The sequence below is a fragment of the Ctenopharyngodon idella genome, chromosome 19 (genome assembly GCF_019924925.1).
Source record: "Ctenopharyngodon idella isolate HZGC_01 chromosome 19, HZGC01, whole genome shotgun sequence".
Taxonomy (NCBI): Eukaryota; Metazoa; Chordata; class Actinopteri; order Cypriniformes; family Xenocyprididae; genus Ctenopharyngodon; species Ctenopharyngodon idella.
This window is the reverse complement of record NC_067238.1, coordinates 22,874,418-22,889,508: the sequence shown is the minus strand read 5'-3', so window position 1 is coordinate 22,889,508 and position 15,091 is coordinate 22,874,418. Positions and strand designations below refer to the sequence as shown.

General features: G+C 36.2%; 1 protein-coding gene across 1 annotated transcript; it reads left to right on the top strand.

The window, feature by feature from the left end:
• Positions 1-806: 806 nt before the first annotated feature.
• On the top strand, positions 807-13,503 carry ppp1r10 (protein phosphatase 1, regulatory subunit 10). The gene is made up of 18 exons (XM_051871816.1): positions 807-1,321; positions 5,955-6,070; positions 6,167-6,253; positions 6,341-6,476; positions 6,573-6,624; positions 6,718-6,804; positions 6,939-7,070; positions 7,473-7,578; positions 7,721-7,824; positions 7,957-8,060; positions 8,192-8,351; positions 8,437-8,580; positions 9,053-9,299; positions 9,857-9,932; positions 10,045-10,260; positions 10,345-10,480; positions 10,926-11,294; positions 11,378-13,503. The coding sequence occupies exons 2-18, from the start codon at positions 5,964-5,966 to the stop codon at positions 11,500-11,502; spliced, it is 2,388 nt and encodes a 795-aa protein (XP_051727776.1). The 5' UTR covers positions 807-1,321; positions 5,955-5,963; the 3' UTR covers positions 11,503-13,503.
• The last annotated feature ends 1,588 nt before the right edge of the window (positions 13,504-15,091 follow it).

Genomic DNA, 15,091 nt, shown 5'->3' with positions numbered 1-15,091 from the left:
GTACTGTGACGGAAGTGCACAACTATTGTTCTCACTTTAAAGAGATAAATTAATAAATTCATACATTTTACTTTGTCAAATACTTCTTACAGAAATCAATGTGAAATGTACTTGTTGTGAAACCATTAACTGACAATCCCTCGTTCATCCATTTCTAATTTTTGCGCTTTGCAGAATTTTTGGCAGTCTTATTGGTGTTATTTGTGGTTATATAAATCCAGAAATGAATAAATGTTTTATAATATTGTATATGTTGTTGTATTTAATTCTTGAAAATATACCATTTCTAAATCCACTGTAGTTTTAATGAAAGGAATTAAGCATTGCATAAAGACATAAACATATGTCAACAAAAAACAATCAGAACATATGAAATAGTCCTATTTGCATGCACTTTTTTATTTTCCCATCCTTCGTACGTTTCTCATTTTAACCCAGACTTTGAACATAATAGCATTAAAGTAATTTACATAAAACGCTGAATCCAAATTACAATAGCTAGTTTTTTAATGTATAAACGAATATACCTATTGTGTACAATGATGTAATAAAAAAAAAATGTAATAGAAATTCCAACAAATTAATTATTATCCTTGAACAAACACCGTAAAACAACAACCGGAAAATGGAGTGGGGGATGGGCTCGCCCTTGAACATAGAAGGTCGTTTCGAGAGTGTGCGCGCGAAAGGACCGCGTGATCATCAACTCCATTTTGTGTTGAAAAGAAACGCCCGAAAGCGCGCTCACGACACCGGAGTGACGCAAAAAACGTCAGAACTATATATACTGAGTCCCACCCTTCTAGAGCATTCCTGGATTTGTCTGAGGTAAGTGTTGTATCGGAGGATGGCTCTCCGTCTTTTTGCGATTTAAATACTTTTTTTTTTGTCCCAAAGTCCGGCTACCTCATCAGTTTTATCAGCAAAACTATTTTTTGACCGTTATCTGGATTTCCGCCGCCAAATATTCGCTTTTCTCTAATGTTTCTTTGTGCTGTTGTTTCGTTTCAGGTCTGAGTCAGTCTCAGTGAAGATCTGGCGTCGAGGATTTTTCAACTGTGTACGAAGATCAAACCCCAAAAAACTCAATTTTTCTACTCGAGTAACGGACATTCGCTTCACTGCTTTTTTGCTCCAGATTGTTCAAGAAGGAAAAGCTCAATTTCAGCCACCACAATCCCGCCCATTATGCCATTTTTCAGCCAATAATGCTAAAGTCATGACAGTTTACGTTCTCTTAAACTGTTAAAAAGCTGAAATTTGTTGCTGTTAAGCACAATATATTAATAGCAACCCGAGACGCAGAGGAGAGGTATTAATAGTAAGTGTTCTTTCAAACCAATTTGAATCGAAATTACGTAAGCTAACCAATTGTCTGTGTTGAAAATGATTCCAGATATAAATATAGATAAAACTTCTAGAAGGATCTCGAATGTGGCGACCTAAATGCGCCACAGTTTCTAGAGGCAGACAGCATGCTGAGATAAAGCGAGACAGCTAGCTAGCGTATGAGCTCACACCGCAAAGCCAAAGCAGCGGCTTCAACGCCCTGCTTCTCTTTGTGTGTGAGACGGAGTAATCCTAATGATTATTAAAGTAACGATAAATCATCGAATAATAAGCTAGCCATCGCTGATCATAAGCAATCTGTACATAAAGATTGCCATAGGCAGAGCCAGGAAGTGACTGCATTCATTTGGGCTTTTTTTTATAAACTGCATTCTTTTCAAAGGAGAGCTCACTGGAACAATCAACGCAATCTGCACATAAAGATTGCCAAGTGGCGCCTGTGGATTTAGCCGAACGGAGAGAAAAAAAAACCCAGACTGAAATGCAACATTTTGTTCATAATAATGTCGTTAGGTGTTATTAGTTGGCGGAACTGGATACAGTTTGATGAAATAAATCTCCCTAGGCAATGATAATTTATAAAATGCATAGCAGTCTGACTATAAAGATTGCATTTTTTTGTGTTTTACGAGTGCGTAGATAGGTTATTTGTCTTGTCGATTTTGCTTTAAAATGGCGGACGGGTTGTCCTTTGCTCGGATCACTCGAGGCAATGGTGGCTTTGTTTTTCTGACTGGATCTACGGGAAATACAGTAATTCGGAACGGCTGTCTCGTGTCGCCATCATCCCCGTATACAGCTCGAGGTATCGTCTTAACATCAGTGAGTCGCTAGCGGGGTAAATATAGTAGCACTTTGTAAACGAGAAGACAAATGGCAGGCGGGGGTGTATAGCCGTTGTATTTTTAAAAACTTGTTGGAAATTCAAAGATGGCGACCGGGCACCCGTTCTATCTAGCGCACCGCGAACACGAAGACAAGTGGTTAAAGATAGTGGGCGTGGCTTAGCTTCAAGTTCAGCCAATCAGAGGAGCCGTTGTCAGCTCAGGGCGAGCTGCTATAATAGAGAGGGACTTCGACAGATGGCAAATCAAATCCCCCTGTGGCCACTATTGAGTAGATACAGAAATTCATATAACTGGCCTTTAGTCAGACCAACACTGGATGCTTTGTTTTTGACGAGTTCTAACATAAAACCTTTGGGCAATTTGCTTGAAGATGTCAGTTGTTTGTTACACTCGATAAAATGTTGAAAGTAGGTTACATGGTGTTGAACTTGATTGGTTTAACTGCAGTGCTCTAGGAAGATTATTATTCAGGAAAGGGTGTAATATAATCAGTTTTAGGTTTATTTTAAAAGTTGGACAACTTGTTTATTGACATCTGCATTTCATCAAAAAACTTGACAGATACAATGTTAATACTTTCTTTACAGTGAATGTACAATCTTGTTGACTTTTTCTTGTTTGTTATGACAACTGACGTTTCCAGGAATTGTGTGTATTGTTCCGTGTTTAAGGAGTTCGGTTGTGACTATAAAAAGTTCTTCAACAACAGTGTTACGGGTAAGACAAAACCTGATTTCTCACACGATCAAAAGTGAGTAAATTCTAACTTTTTCGATTCAGCCATTAGTAGACATTTTTACTGTCTTTGAAATGTAGAACATAAAACGTTGCTAAACGCTTGCATGCCTAACAGTCGTAAAACAAATCTATATACATTCAGTGTATATATTATTTAATGTGTGACTCGCCGCGTTGTTCGTTTTCTGCTGTAGTTAGCTGGTTAGTCTCGTCGGTGTCCAGTCAAGTGTGCTGTAGAGAGAGGAACTGAAGGGAGATATACTCGCTGTTGCTCCGCGTGGGCAGGGCAAATGACGTGATTGATTTCTCTCTCTCTTTCTCTCTCTCTCTCTCTCCCCACCAGATATACTGCCCTCGCCCTCACCCGTTCTTTGTAATTGGCTTTACCTCAGATATTATTAGTATTACTGATAAATGTCCATCTTATATTACAATTTTTATTGCATATATTGTACATGTTTATTTTAGTTTATATTAATCACGTTTGATACTTGAATTTCTTATATTACTGCGTGGCAAATTCACCGCTTCTGTATTTGTGTATATTTAGAAATTACCACACGATGGCGACATAACACTTTGAAAGCCTTGTGCTCAGTTTCAAGTTAACCCTTAGTGATAATACTCTTACTATTATAATTTCTAAACGTAATTATACTCTACGAGTTTCTTGCAACTGGACATTGATCCACAAGGTGGAAAAAGTCTTCCAGAGTCTATTTCCTTCGTTAATTATTTATTTCCTGATGTTTTGGGGTGCCTTTTTTTGTGATATTACTTTTTAACAGGATAGAAAAGATGGAGAGACAAAATTACCAACATTTTTTGTGAGGTATAAAAAACTAAATGTGTCATGAAACAGAGAAAACATATATATATATTGAGGGAACAGACTCAGGAAGCCACTAAAGCACTTCAAAAAATTTGTGAATATTTTTCCCACCTAGTGGTTCTGGAATTCTGTAAGTTTATACTTAAAATATAAATAAAAAGGTGCAGTTAATATACTGAGATTCCAAAACTTGAAGTGTGTCTTTTGAAAAATATTTAAAGCTTACTCTTTAAAATTAGTTACACAAAATTACATTTTGGTCCCACTTTATTTAAGGGGATTTTCTTACAGCAAATGGAGAAAAAAAAATGGTACAATGTATTTATTGTGTTCATGTTGTAAAGCAAAACACTTCCTGATAATGAGAGGGAGATGAGTAAGGTTAGAGGCATGTTTCATTGTATGAGTATAGGTTTGAGGGGTAGGGGTAGAGTCAGAAGTGTAAATATATATGTAATTACAGAAATTAATTGCAGATGTAATTATATGCAGGTATTTTGTAAATATGAGTACATAAAAACATGTATATACACAGTAAGTGCATTGTATCAAATGATTAATTTAAATGTTAGTACACTTAAAAGACACTTGATTAAAAAGTGTGTCCTACACATTTTTATATCCATCAACCCCACAGCAATGACAACAGTGGATATGTGTATTTATAAAATTGTTCATATTTTTGATTTTTATACTATATGTTTATAAACATAATGTAAGGTTTTTTTTCCCAATTTGTTCCAATTTACAAATATCTTGTTTTTCCTATGTATCTTTAAGTTATAGATGTTAGGTTGGTATAGACAGATGGATCACAGCAGTGTCAAACAAGGAAGACAGAAAGTGTGTTAATGCCAGAGTCCCTGTGTGGTTCACAGCTGTCAGTGTGACAGTGCTTTTCTGTTAAACAAGAAAATCCTGTCAATCATTTGCACACTTTTACTGTTATTTCCCTAGTGTGTCTTGACATATTTGTGATAAATGGTATTAAAACACTATAATTGAACTTTTGGAGGATTACAAGGTTATCTTTATATAAATTACTTAATTACTAATAAAAAAAAGTTGTAAAAACAATGTTCAACTGTAAGTGCATTCTCAAATATTTTTTTTAAATTGTCTTTTTTCCTCTCTTATCTCTATTTGTGTATAATTATTATTATTTAAATGATATAATAATTTGAATGCACATTACTGATCACAGCCATTATATTCTGTTCCATAACTCCTTTGTACCAGTGATGTTTACTTTGTGTAATGTATACATTGTATATAAAAAGCAGGTGGGTTTATGACAGTGACATAACACATGTAATGTAACATTTTACTTTTACATTTATCTTTCATCATTTCAGATATGAACTGAATTATACAACGCTCAACGCTTACCAATCATCCAGTTTCTAGTATAATTAAATAAGTGACAGACTTATTCGATTATAGTGGAAGACTGGTAACATGAACGTTGTGTAATTCAGTCTGCAATCATCTGTTAAACTATAACAGTTATACCCTTTCTAGTGGCAGAAAGTCCAGTAAATATCAACAGCCCAACAGATGTCATATATTAAACATTTTATTCATTAGGAAGGGAAATTTGTAGTCAGCTGCATTGTAATATTTCATTTCTTGACATTCCAACCGTTTTTGGGATCTAGTAATCAAAGTCCCACCTTTTTATGCAATTACATCATTTTCCTAGTGATGAAACCCTATGAATTTGAGCACCAACTGTTGTTTAATGTAGTGTTTCTTAATGAATACATGACTTTGTACCTATTGCTGTTGTGAACAGAATGGACACTGCTTGCTCTGTGGTTATAAGTGCGCTTCATCGTAGCTGATGTGAATCAGAAAACTGCTGATAAGAAGTCCATATCAGATTCAGTTGAATATATATATATAAAAAAAATGGAAATTTCTCTCTACTCCATATTTGTTGGCATCTTACCCAATGTCTTCAGAGCTTGTTGTTTCCAAGTTACTTCAAATCCATAGTTGCCTGGGTAAACATTAATGGGAATAACTTGTGAAAGATTCAGCGCTGTCCTTTTGCTGTTCCAGTGAGCTCTCCTTAAGTGCCATCTAATTTTTTCAGTATTGATTGGGCGATTTTATGCCATATCCTAGATTCTCCCCAGTGGCATAAGCACATGAATAACCCCTGTTTTCTCTCCCACTGTCAGTAAGCAGTTATGGCCGTGGGCCCGGTGGACCCCAGAGAGGTGCTGAAAGGCGTGGAAGCTTTGCTGGGGAAGGATGGAGAGCTACGTAGTCTTGAGGGAGTTGCTAAAGTCTTCAGGTGAGATGCTTTTACCATTTTTATTTTCCATTCATTCAATTAACCCAATAGTATTTCTATAACTTGTTTTCCTCTTTCCAACCTTTTTTTAAACAGTCTCATGAAGGCCTCGCATAAAATGGTCAGCAGATGCATGTATCTGAACATCTTGCTACAGACAAAATCACATGATGTACTTAATCGGTAAGACTAATATCCATAAAGAAAAAAACTGTTTGTTGAAACACTTTTGTTTTCAAGGTTGTGCTTAACTCTTTCTCTTCCACTCAGATTCATTCGAGTTGGTGGCTACAAGTTGTTGAACTCATGGCTCACCTACTCAAAGACTACCACCAACACCCCCCTGCTGCAACTCATACTGCTCACTTTGCAGAAACTCCCTCTAACTGTGGACCACCTCAAACAGGTACTTCACCACACCACAGCCCACAAAACTCACACACATGCCCCGTCAGTCTTCTAACACCTGGTCTCTGTGTGTTTTCTTTTTCTCTCCTGCTAGAACAACACAGCCAAGCTGGTGAAACATCTGAGCAAGAGTGGTGAGACAGAAGGTAAGAGCACATGTTTCATAAATCAATGCCAGACAGATTGCTTACAGTGTTCCAGAGCTCAGGTTTGAACTCTGTGGCTTCTCTTTCTCCCAGAGCTGAGGAAGCTGGCGTCAGTGCTGGTGGATGGCTGGATGGCTATTATACGCTCTCAGAGCGTCGCCAGTGGAGCGTCACCCAATGGTAGGGCTTCTCATTTTTACATTGTCATCTGTGTCACTCTGTTTTCTGTTAAAGTAGGCTTGCACTTTTAATGTGAATTATAGCCAAGTGGGGTTCCCGTTATTGGCACGTAACCCAACTCTGTTTTTCATCAGACAAGAAACGGAAAAAGGAGGACGGAAAAGTGCGTCCAGAGGTGAAGCCCAGAGAAAAGGGAGCAGATGAGGAGAAGAAGAAAGACAAACCAAAAGCTTATGCTCCAAGTCACGCAAAGATCCGTTCTACGGGTTAGTCACTTTTATTTATATATTATAGTATTTATTCATATTTTAAATTGGCTTTTATTTTTATATTTTCAATTTGCAATTTTAGTACTTAAACTTATTTATTTTAGTTAGTGGCAAAGGAAACATTTCAAGTTTTTCAAGTTTAGGTTTAATATTTATTCTTTTCTTTTCTTTTTTCTTTTTTTTTTTCAGCTTTATTTTAATGGTCAAAAATTATTTTATTTTAGTTTTAGTCGTTTTTAATAGTTTTAAAGTGTTTAGCTGCCTAAAAAAGGTTAATTATTATTTATTTATTTATTTTTGTCTCAGTAACATTTACACAATGTTTTGAAGGTTCTTGTGTCTCAGTAACACATTTGAAAAGTGATCTGTCTAAACTTACTGAATACATGGTGTCTGCAGGTTTGGAGGTTGAGAGCCCAGCTCCAGTTCCTGTAAAGAAGACCCCCACTGCACCCCAATTGGGAGACAAATACAACATCAAGCCAGCTATGCTTAAAAGACCATGGTAAACAAAAACTTTTTTTTTTTTTTTTGTGCCAATAATGAGCAATCCATTCTCATTTGATTCATGATTTGAATGAATATGAATGCAGTTTTACTTTGGAGGTTTTGAAATGAATCATTAAACTCTGACTTTCTTCCTTCAGCACATCGCCGAATGACGCACCACCAGTGGAGAAGAAGTACAAGCCGCTTAACACCACCCCCAACTCTACCAAAGAGATCAAAGTCAAAATTATACCCGCACAGCGTGAGTATACCCATTCAGCACCTCAACTCCAGCAATATGATTATGATAATCTGCAAAAAAGCTTTGAATTAGGTGGAGAGAGTAGGGTTTCCCCTCTAACTAGTGCTGAATACCCATCTCTTTTCCTTTTAGCGATGGAGGCCACTGGATTTCTGGATGCTCTCAACTCCGCTCCAGTGCCTGGCATCAAGATCAAGAAAAAGAAACCAAAAGCAGTTTCCCCTACCACTAATAAGGTGTGCCACATCAGACTACCCTCATTTTTGTTCATGCTTTATGGATTTTTTTTAAAATTTCTTCCAGACATCTAAAGGCACAAATCTACTAACTGTGTTTTTTTTCCTCTCAATTCTCTTGTCCCCCACAGCCCTGTCCATTTGATGGCAGGCCACAGTCATACTCGGGCACACAGGCCAAACCGTCTTCCCCTGAGACTCCTTCATCTCAGACCCCTCCTCATGAGAACCAAGACCTAGAGCAGCCCGGCACACCCGTGCCCACCGAGGACCCTGAAGCCATGGATACTAGTGAGTCCTGTTGCGTTTAAATTGGCCACAGCCTCACTGAGAGCTGAATGTGCTGAATTTAAAATGCTTTATTTCATGTTTTCAGGTGATAAACCCAATGCTTTGGCTGAACCTCGTGGCGAGGAGGAGAGTCTGACTAAGAAAGGAAAGAAAAAGAAAAGCGTTCGGTGGGCGGAAGAGGATCATCTCAAAGAGTACTTCTACTTTGACCTGGATGAGACAGAGAGAGGTAAAACAACACTTTCCTCACTTACACTATTGTTCAGAAGTTTGGGGTTTGTAAGATTTTTTTTTTTTTTTTTTTTTTTTTTCCCATAAGTCTCTCATGCTTACCAAGGCTACATTTATTTTACCCAAATGTACAGTAAAAGCAGTAATATTGTGAAATATTATTACAATATAATCTAGCAGTTTTCTGTTTGAATATATTTAAAATGTGGAAATCATGGTACATTTTTTTAGGATTCTTTGATGAATAGAAAGTTTAAAAAAACAGCATTTAAAAATCTTTATAAATGTCTTTACTGTCACTTTTGATCAATTTAATGCATCCATGCTGAATAAAAGTATCAATTTCTTTAGTTAAAAAAGCTTACTAACCCCAAACATTTGAACAACTGTGTATGTTGTATTTTATCACACGTTATATACTTGTGGGATTTGTTCAATAGTAATCATCACTCTTTATTCCTCTACCTCAGTGAATGTCAATAAAATTAAGGACTTCGGCGAGGCGGCTAAACGGGAGCTGATGATGGACAGGCATACGTTTGAAATGGCTCGTCGTCTTTCTCACGACACCATGGAGGAGAGGGTGCCCTGGACTCCACCGCGACCTTTGACCCTCATAGGCAGCCTGGTCATTCCAGGTGCAACTAGCAGAGAGAAAATGATCCAGAGAGACCGAGAGATGGGCATTCTGCAGGAGATCTTCCTCAGCAAGGAGAGGTAAGACAACCAATCATCTGGATTTGACTGGATTGTTAAAGTGGGACATGATATTATCTACTACTTATGCAATAACATGCAAAAATCAGTTGTTCTTCATGTTCATTTTAGTTTACTTTTGTCATTTGTATTCGTTTTTCTTCTTGTTTAATATTACTATATAGGTTTAATTTATTTTATTTCAGTAATATTTTATTTATTTTAGTAAATTTAGTGCTTCAACTTAAACTTTTTTCAATTAGTTTCTGAGGCAATATTTCTATTTTTTAAATATTGATTTTTAGATTTTTCATCTCTCTCTCTCTCTCTCTCTCTCACATATATATATATATATATATATAATATTTTTTTTTTTTTTTTTTTTTTTTTTTTTCAGCTTTAATTTAACAAAAAATGTTTTTAATAGTTTTACTTTTAGTTAATAATAACCCTGGCACAAATAAACTGTCCATGTTTATGAAGTAAATAGGGTAATGAAATGATAATTTTGTTGTCTTTAAAAGCATGATAATAATTTGAAATTTAAATGGACATATATGGTTTGTTCCTCTCTGCAGTGTTCCAGACAGTCCTCACGAGCCAGACCCTGAGCCGTATGAGCCCATGCCGCCTCGTCTCATCCCACTGGATGAGGTAAGACAGCCAATGACCTTTTTTCATGCTTCCCCCTCCATTTTTGTCTTTATTTTAGAAGTATCAGATGCGGTATGTGATTTGACCTCTTTCTCATTCTGTGGTGTTGTAGGACTGCAGTATGATGGAGGAGAATTACATGGAGTCCGCTGACACAGCTGCCTCTGGCTCTTCTGGCTCTAATGAAGGCTCCAAGCTCCCTCCTGTTCTAGCCAACCTCATGGGCAGCCTGGGCAGCAGCGGCCGCAGCCCTCAGGCGCAAGGCAGCGCCCCACCAGTGACTAATAACCCCGCTGTTAATGTCCAGGAACTACTCACATCTATTATGGTAAGACAAAATACACATCTACATGTTATTTACCATGAGAATGTGCAAAGGCTTTGTTTTTTAAGCATCTCTGCTTGTTTTCAGGGTGCTCAGGGATCTAACCAGTCTCCAGAGGACCTGATCAAACAGCCTGATTTCTCTGATAAGATCAAGCAGCTTTTGGGCTCTCTGCAACAGAACCAGAACCAGAATCAGAACCCGCCTCCCAATGCTCCACCAAGTACGTGTTTGCTCTCTTTCATCTATTTTACAGTGTTATTTTAATTTATTTACATACTTTTATAATATTTATTAATATTTTGAATTTGCTTTTATTATGTATTTTAGTTTTGTTTGTTTTATATATATATATATATATATATATATATATATATATATATATATATATATAACAAATTAATTATATAATTTTATAATTTTTGTATAGTTTTAATTTATTTTATTTCAGTTTTAGTCTGTATTTATATTCTTTGTATTTAATTTTATTTCTGCTTTTAGTTTGTTTTTCTCTTAATATTTATATATTTAATTTTATACTTTCATTTATGCTTTATTTCAATTAACAAACCTTTTATCTAACGTTTTAGTTAACCATAACAGCACTGCTATGTTGAGGAAAAACTGCATGATGGTTAAACAACATACTTAATGTTCTCATTTTGTAGTGAACACCGGTCTGCTTGGTCATGGCCCTGGCGTGAACATGAACAACATGAACAACATGCAGATGCCAATGAATGGAGGTTTTCCTCCCAACAAGCCACCTGGACCACATTTCAACCATCCTCCACCTCCTCCTCCCCACGGCCATGGCCCACCACCGTTCAACCCTGGCGGCCCACGTATGATGGGTCCCCCGCCCGGTCCACAGGGCCGTGGTGCGGACAACGGCAATTACTGGGGTGACGACTCCATGAGAGGAGGTCCACACCGAGGAGGTCACTTCCACCGGGGGCGAGGGAGAGGAGGAGATCCTGGATTCAGAGGACGAGGGGGACGCGGAGGACCACGTGGAGGACATAACAGCATGGGTGGTAAGTTTGAACGCCAAAAGCATTCATTTTCCAACTTTAAAAATAAGCTTAAAACTAAAGTCCAGTTTTTTCTTTCATTTCAGACATGTCAAAGAGGCCAGTGTGTCGCCATTTCATGATGAAAGGAAACTGTCGGTATGAAAATAATTGTGCGTTTTACCACCCTGGTGTGAATGGACCACCTCTTCCTCCCCAGCACGGACACTAACGCACTGAAAAGCTCCAATTCCTTGAACTCGCCACTAGTGGGCAACAGGACTCAAAATGAGCCTCGTGTACAGGGACTGAACCTGACTCAAAGAAACAGTACGATGTGGAGGGGGATGTTTGCGTCTGTGACAGCACAATCCCATCTGCTTCCTCCGCCTGTACAGTTGCTTCATCAGGATCTGAACATAAACAGTTTCTTCTCGATTCTACACCACTTTTCCTGATCTGGAAAGCTGGGAGAAGATCTGAAATCCTCTATGAAGAGTCAGACAGTGACTAAACCCATTACTTGACTTTGGGGCCTACATGTAAATACTAATTCCTAGAGATGGTGATTCATATGTATATTTTTTATTGTGATTCAGTGTACCACTGACCTGACTGCTAAAGATTGTACTACATTGCTCTGTAACCACTAGGACAAGGTGTAAATAATCGTCTTCACTCGGTGGTGTACAGTTACTTCAGCTTCTCCTGGTGCCCAAAACCCCAAGATACTGATGTGCAGTTTTCCAAATTATAATTTGCACATCAGTATAATGAAATTGACAAGTTATTAGAGCACAGAAATGTTATTTTAAGATTCATCTGGTTGAATTCGGTCCATCTGATGTTTAATGATGGCGAATTGTTTGTTTTATTTTCAGGTTTCTATAGAAGAGGGAGAAACCATCCTTCTATGAAATGTGTACATGCTTCAAAATTTACTGGTTTTCAGTCATGAAAAGAGCCTTAAGTCATTTTCACACTTGGTCCTTCTTTTTTCAAGGATTTTCAGTTTCAAAAAACGCCTGACCGATACTTGTCTATATATTGCAGCACTAAATTGTATTTATGAATTGGCATTATGTTCACTGTATGCCCCAATTGAAAATATTGTACACGTGAGGGGTTAATACTATTCAGAAACGTTACCTTTTGCGTCTGGGCACAAAATACAACGTCTTCGAAGTCCCTTTTGCATACTTGAATTGATACCTTGTGATGGAAAGTGATCCTAGCCTGCTAAAGAAATATCAACCAGTTGTTCTTTGTAGTGTGACAATCAGGAGAAGTAGTTGTGATTATTTCCTACTTGATGTTGATGCTCTCATTTGATTTGCTGTGTGCGTTGATGTTCTCATGCTGTCAGACCCTCAGTCCAGCTCGGACTCGTGTGGGTCTGTCCTGCTCTATCAGTGTTCAACTGAGCCTAAAATGGGCTACAAACCACTATCAAGGCCAAACTTATTCAAGTGTTTTCTGTGAAAACAGTGGCCATTGTCTCTTTTGGGACTCGATTTTTCTTCTTTTTTTTTTTGGTTTGATTCACTATTCTCCCATGGTTTTATTTTGATACAAGTCGGATGATTTTTTTTTTTTTTTTTTTGTATTATTATTTGAAATATGTCTATGTGTCAGAGCGCCGCATAAACAATAAAAGGCACATTCAGAAATGTAAGGTTTTTTTCTACATGTAAATTAATAAACGTTAAAAAAAAAAAATCACCAGAATGTGCAGTTCTTTCTGAAATTAACTTTTTATTTTCAGTCTTCCGACTCACATTAGACTGTATACACATATAATCGCCACTCTCGCTCAGTTCCGGTTTGCTCTTTTAACCTCTAAATGCTTCATTGTTTGTGCATCTCAAACAGGGTTACGTTAGAATTCTAGACAATTGCACCGAATTACTCCTCCCCCCACATGTCAATCCAGTCAAATCGCTAACAGACCTCTGCCGGTGCGTTTGCCTTCCTGCCTGACAGATCCGTGTTCTCAGGGCGGAATCGGGTGCAGATGGCCACTATAGTGTGTATGACAAGGAGTGGCCTGTGGACCCAGCCCTCAAGGGCAAATATTGACTTTTTCATAGAATTTCTGCCTGCATGCAAAGTGGAAGAAGAATAAATTAGAGTTAAGGACACCTCAGCAATTCATTCATTCTTTGTAATATTCATTTCATGTTCCCTGAGGAACCGTACAGGAAAATTGTCAATAAATAAATAAATATATACATTTGGTTTTGTGATCATGATTTTAGAATGGAATTAATGTGTTTGTTTAATGTTTGTTGCAAGAAAATATTATTAAATCAAATATCTTTTAAGCTGTATTTAGACAAGTCAAAAATCTTAGTAACAGATTTGCAATATTTGTTTTAAAGAAATGTGAACATGCACACTACCTTTCAAAAAAAAAAAAAAAATCTTTATTCAGCAAGGATTCATTAAATTGATCAAAAGTGACGACAGTAAAGACTTTTTCATTGCTACAAAAGAGAACAAATCAGCATATAAGGAATGCATTATAAAATATATTTAAATAGAAAACAGTTATTTTAAATTGTAATAATATTTCACAATATTACCGTTTTACTGTATTCAATCAATAAATGCAGCCTTGGTGAGGATAAGAGACTTCTTTCAAAACATCTTACAGACTATTTCCTGCATGTCTTTTTTTGTTGTGATAAACCTTTAGTTTGTCTGAGTAAGTCATACCTGTCATTTTCCGCACAATGGCAGAAATATAGGGACAGAGAAATGTCCACCTGAAGGACACAGAGAGTGAAGTCATAAAAAGACTCGATTCATTCAGTCTGAGTGGTGTTGGTTGTCGTAGAGGCCCTGACTTGATTCCACTCTGCACAAAGACACCATTGATCCTCCGCTGGTCACATTATGCCAGAGCCGCTAGTGGAAAGGGGCTTTGTCAGGCCTGAATTACAACATTATTTTCAGAGAGAGTCATTTTTCAGAGAAGATGAAATTAGTTAAGCATTCACCTCTCCAGCTCACCACCACTGATGCTATGACTTGCTTCAGAAATTTGAATGTATGTTTGAGCAACTCGACAGAGGATGTTACACAATAACGCCTGCAACTGTCATGTCATACTGTTATCAGTATCATTTCCAAGTTATCTAACTATCCTTTTGAGCAAAAAACAAAAACTAAAATAAAATAAAATAAAATAAAAACATATATCAATCAAAATGAATGAAAATAAACTGAATGAAAATTTTATAATAATAATAAAATAAAAATAATAATAACAAATGTTACACAGATGAAGAAAAAAAAGTCTTCCTCACAGAATCATGAGTCTTAAAGACACGAATTTAAGAAACTTCCTTTTGAGTACTAAATAATAAAATAAAATAAAATAAAATAATACATATTTTTGGAAATAAATGAAAATAAACTGAAATAAAATAAAATACTACTTATTTTTGAAAATAATAAACTGAAATAAAATGAAATATTACATATTTTTGGAAATAAACTGAAATAAAATAAAATATTACATATTTTTGGAAATAAATGAAAATAAACTGAAATAAAATAAAATAAAATAATACATATTTTTGGAAATAAATGAAAATAAACTGAAATAAAATAAAATAAAATAATACATATTTTTGGAAATAAATGAAAATAAACTGAATAAAATAAAATAATACATTTTTTGGAAATAAATGAAAATAAACTGAAATAAAATAAAAAAATTAAAATAATACATATTTTTAGGAAATAAATGAAAATAAACTGAATAAAATAAAATAAAATATTACATATTTTTTAGAAATACATGAAAATAAACT

Excerpts from the sequence above, each read along its gene's own strand:
- ppp1r10 (XM_051871816.1), top strand. The coding sequence starts at position 5,964 with ATGGCCGTGGGCCCGGTGGACCCCAGAGAGGTGCTGAAAGGCGTGGAA. Across the intron at positions 6,805-6,938 it reads CAGTGGAGCGTCACCCAATG|ACAAGAAACGGAAAAAGGAG; the intron begins GTAGGGCTTCTC and ends GTTTTTCATCAG. Across the intron at positions 10,261-10,344 it reads AACTACTCACATCTATTATG|GGTGCTCAGGGATCTAACCA; the intron begins GTAAGACAAAAT and ends GCTTGTTTTCAG.